Source organism: Crocuta crocuta, unplaced genomic scaffold (genome assembly GCF_008692635.1).
Source record: "Crocuta crocuta isolate KB4526 unplaced genomic scaffold, BGI_CrCroc_1.0 scaffold116, whole genome shotgun sequence".
Taxonomy (NCBI): domain Eukaryota; kingdom Metazoa; phylum Chordata; class Mammalia; order Carnivora; family Hyaenidae; genus Crocuta; species Crocuta crocuta.
Genome location: NW_027531562.1, coordinates 1,380,642 through 1,385,641, shown reverse-complemented (window position 1 = coordinate 1,385,641; position 5,000 = coordinate 1,380,642). Strand labels below are relative to the sequence as shown.

At 37.6% G+C, this 5,000-nt stretch overlaps 1 protein-coding gene across 1 annotated transcript in view; it reads left to right on the top strand.

The window, feature by feature from the left end:
• Positions 1 to 5,000, top strand: part of NPAS3 (neuronal PAS domain protein 3) — a 743,536-nt gene that overhangs the window by 200 nt on the left and 738,336 nt on the right. The window contains 1 exon segment of the mRNA XM_077772747.1: positions 107 to 196. Within this exon segment, the coding sequence (XP_077628873.1) occupies positions 107 to 196 (90 nt within the window).

Here is a 5,000-nt window from a genome sequence, read left to right as displayed (position 1 = left end):
GCATAAGCAGCAAAATATATTAAATTTCAACATCCTTGTTATCCTGCATTCCGGTTGACTGTAGAGAACCTCTAGTCATGTCTATCTGTTTTTGATGCCTCTACAGAATAACTGCCCAGCATCCTCTGCCCAACCAATCAGAATGTAGGAAAATCTACAGATATGACGGGATCTACTGTGAATCTACCTACCAGAAGTATGTTGAAATCTTTGTGAGTCTTCCTTCTGGCTCGTGCATCAGTGCTTGTGGTTGCCAGCTATTCAAAAATATCCTTGTATTGAAACCTTCTATTTCTCTAATCTAGTGGGGAAAACAAAGCCAAACCAAACAAAAACAATCAACAAAATTTGCCTTTGAAATCGAGACCAAAAAAATGTTTATTCTTTTGGAATTGTGGTCTTAAAGTTTTTAAAAATGACTATATTAACGCTCTTAGGTAAGCTTCTTTATATTGCAATAAACAAGTACTTATATGCAAGAAAATCTCTGCAAAATACATTGCACAGGTGCTACGCATCTTAGGGATTTGAAAGGTGTGTTATGTATAAATTAGCTGTCACTTTTTTTCAATCCTGTAATGGAATGATGAGTTGTAATTTGCATAATCCTTTAAGAAGTCAAATTATACTGTCATGTAGCAGACTTAACATGCTAGCTAAGATTTCAGAGCTTTGCAGCTAATTACTATGTACCTTACAGGACAGTTAAATTGAAGTTGAGTCCTCTGCCTTAGCTGCCATTTGCTTTGTCCATTACTTAACAGAATCTGTACTGTTGGTAATGAGGTGTTGTTACTATCACTGAAGTAAACACTCTGTTCTGGGAAGGAAAGGCATTTTAATGTATCATAGCTTGACTTTTGTTGCTTTTGCTCAGAAGGAAGTTTTTGCTTTTTTTTTTTTAAACAATAATCTAAATCTGAGTCTTCCCAAAAGCATAGCCCTTAGGCTTCCCATAAAAGTTATGGAATACTGATTGAAGCAACAGTAACCTTTAATTAATTAAGTTATTCTGTAGAAAATATAAAGCCAGGTAAACAGTTCCCCTGAAGGGATTAGACTTTCTGGATAGACTTTGCAAATATACTTCAGTGTGTTTTTTTTTTTTTTTTGTCTTCAAACTCTTATCTTCTTTTGTAGTGGAGTTCCATTATTCAAAAAAATACTCTTTTTTCCTTAAACATCCTTTCTGAATACAAGCTGGTGAGTTCTACTTTCATTTACTCCCCCAATTGGTTGTACAACATTTTCTTTCATGGTTTCCATTTTCTAACCATCAAATTCTGGAGCCAGTGAAGGCTGCTCTCTAAAGGGGACACAAAATGGATACCAGATAGAGTTGGGATTCTTCCATGGATCTTTGCTACTTATTTTTCTCTGGCTTTATTTCTCAATATTCTGTTGTCTCAGTAGCATTGTTCTTTTCATCACAATTGGTTTAATTGCAATGCAAAATTGTTACTGATTATTTAAAAAAAATTCTTGTTATCTGTGAGTCATCCTTATTGTGGCTTTGGTAATCAGGTTCCTATAATTTGGTAGTGGTTTTGTGGATTTGTTGTGATTCACGGACACTTGGAAGAAGCCCTTTGCTATATAAGAAGGGGGATTCTTTACGGACCACCTGAAAGTAGCAGTTGACTGTTGACCGTTCAAGTAAGTGGAGACCAATGGCCAACTGTTGTTCATTTGTAATTAAGCCAATTTCACGTATCTGAGATTACCATCAGGATAGAGGTGGAGGATTGTCAATTTAAAGTCAGAAGCCTGGATAAGGGCACCAGGAATTCAGCCCACAGAAAGGTTATCCTTCTAACTGTAGGTATCATCTCAAGGGCTGGCTTTTTTTTTTTTTTTAAAGAATTTGTGTTATTTGTAGTCAAGGTAGACACAGTAGGCAGCACAGCTGTGACTGCCAGGGAAAGTCACTAGGGGGATATTCATAACAAGGAAATATTGGCAAATAAATGATGAAGAAGGGGAGGAAAGCCCCAAGATGTTAAATTGGAGCACTGTCACTGAGATGATTAATGGTGTTGTGTATTTTAGTGAAGACGCTTATCTGGATTGTCTTGAAACTATAGTGTACATTTAATAGCACCTATAAAAAAGCATGTGGTGCATGAACACACTGAAGAGAAAAGTCCGTGGATTCAGATTTCATTTTCCTGAGTGAGTATTTTCTTCAACTCTGTCTTTGTCTTCTGGTTATTAGAGAGCTGGTATTAATGTGTGTTATGTAGTAGAAGTATGTATCTTTTATATAATAGTAATCAGTGTTAAACAGCTCCCTTTTTAACAGGATTGGAAGAGTTTTTTGTGGAAAAGGTGGGTACCTTTTCCACACTGTTTAATGTTATCAATAATAGGGAAATGATGGCTGCCCAGATTTGCCTGCTCTTCCTAGGTAAATGGGCAGGGTTGGTTACAGGGCCACAGTAGAGGAAGGACCAAAGTTTCAGCAATGATGGGGTCGGTACAGGTTTCTAAAAAGTTGTGTCAATTTCTGCTGAAGGGGTGGTTGTCTTGGAAGAGACTCTAGCTTTCACTTGTAAGCCATGACTATTCTGCTTTTATGTCATGAACTATCACTTGCCTGGAAGGATCTTTTGTCACTGGTGGCAGGTACATCTTTAGGCTTCCTTAACCTTCTTGGGCCTCAATAATTATTACTAGGCATTGGGATAGATGTAGACGGATGACCGATAATTGTGTCTTCAACAAGCTTAGTCTATTTTAGCATTGTTTTTCAATTTTAGGACCGCTACCCAAATGGTGGGATATGAATCCAAGTTAGTGGGTAAAGATCAGAATCTAAGAACAAAAAAAAAAAAAAGGAAAAGGATGGAGAATTTTAGTGCATTAGACATAATGAGAATGTGTTTTATCTTGAGAGGCTTCTCTTCTTGTTTTATGTGTTTGTGTAAGAGTATATAAAATGTGTGTGTGCATGGGTGGGCCCTGAGGTGACACATCTGTTAATATGTTTTTATATCAAAAAAAATGATAGAAAGCTTCTGCAATGTGGTTGGTAAATAAACGTGTAAATATAATAATGTACAGGTGTTATGTACTTATGTGTTCAGGATACAGCAGGTTATAAAGGAGAAATGGTCAGTGATGTGAAAAGAGTTTGTCAATGAAAAGGCTCCACTATCTGGTCCCTTCTATCAGAATGTGCCAGTGCTGACTTGCATGGGCCCATGAGAATCCATTGTATGTACATATTTCCATTCTGTGATCCCTGACCTCATGTTAGTAACTGGAAATTGGGCAAAGTATTTGCACTATGGAAATTGGAAAATACTGCAAATCAGGTGCCCTCTTGCCCCCAACTAGTTGTTCAATATTTACTAGCAAATCACTGCTCTTAATCCTTCCCACTGTAATTTTGTTGTTTTATAATGGTGAATTTTCTTATATTTTAAAATGGGTTCAATTTAAATGTTACTGGGAATTAATAAACTAAATTTCAGTAATCCTAAAGTACATAGGAATATAAAATCTGTGATTAATTTAAGATGTCTGTAATTTAGAATTTTAAAACAATGGCAGTTATCCCAAATTCTTACATTAAATGCTTATGAGAAGGCCAACTTAAAATACAAAATTGTAATTGGTGATAATGACGTTTTTGGCAAAAAACACTAGCCATGATATTTTGACAAATCTTAAGTTAAGCACTTTGGTAAGTTCTGAAACTTGTAGAACCCAGACCCTTTCCTCCATTTTAAGCCGTCTTTAAGTTTTCAATAATATTTCTGGGTTTTAGTGAATTCATCTGTAAAATAGTTGGTTTGACTGGGAGATGCAATAATCCTTTCCAATTAAAACAATTGTCATGTTTTTTTCATACTTTCCAACAAAGAAATAAAAGCAGTATGGAGGGTCTGAGAAAAGAGAAGACACAGCCTCCATAATAAGTATGATAACTTTAAACTTCTACATGAAGGCAAGAAAATACTTGAGTTGGAGGAAAGGAAATTGTCATGGACATGAGATAGAGTTTTACCGCAAATACAGTGGAAATCACCTGTGTTAATATGTGACTGTGAGAGAAGGTATCTAGGAAAGAGTAAACTAAGAAAGACCCGTGTAGCCTCCAGGTTGGACACGGTTTGGTCATGTGGGTTGACACTACTGCAGCTGTTGGTAAGAACAATTGTTGGACTAAAATTTAGAGAACACGGAGTCTGGGGAGACCGGAGCTTAAGTGACTAATGTTCCGTGAGCACATGCTATACTCTTGTAAACAATGTCTGTAGTACCCATTTTAAACAAAGGGCTTTAACCCAGGTCCCTAGTCTTAAGTGCAGCCAAGATTGAGAAGGTGTTTGTCACTGATGAGACAAACTAGAGCTGTCACCTAAAGAGAAGAAGCCATTGGCAAAGTGGTGAGGGTTGTCTGTTTCTTGCCTCTCCATCCAAGCTCCTTTACCTCTGAAATTCATTCCACCTGGATACCTGGTTAGTGTCTCATGCCCAGGCCCTTCTCCACAAGGCATTTTTGTCTGTAGCCTCTCATTGCAGATCAGGTGTTGTTAACTGATAATGTTACTCTTCGCAGGACCATTTGCATTTTAATAAGCAATTCCAAGTGAAAGAACTCGAGTAAAAAATGGAGTTACTCTCCAATGGAATAATTTCAGATATCAGGACAGGGATTGGAGAGATTAATTTCAGGCTGGAAGGTGATGTTTTCTTCCTTTCTTGAAAAGAAACCCAGAAAGAGGTGTTCTCCTGCTCAGCGTAGTGTTAAGGCTGCCTTTGGCCAAGAAGCATGGGTTTGGAAATGGGGAAAATCCAGACTCAAAAGAGAAAAGGAATTAGCAAGGTCCAGAAGAGGCGAATGAGTGAGGAAGGAACTCACCAGTCGTTATCAGCTATGTTGTACAGACAGAGTGCTAACCATTTGCACGTGTTATCCCAATTAAGGAGAACAAGAGAGGTTCCTTGTCAGGCAGGCTGCTGGGGGAGGGGGGGGGGGGGTAGATGGGCAC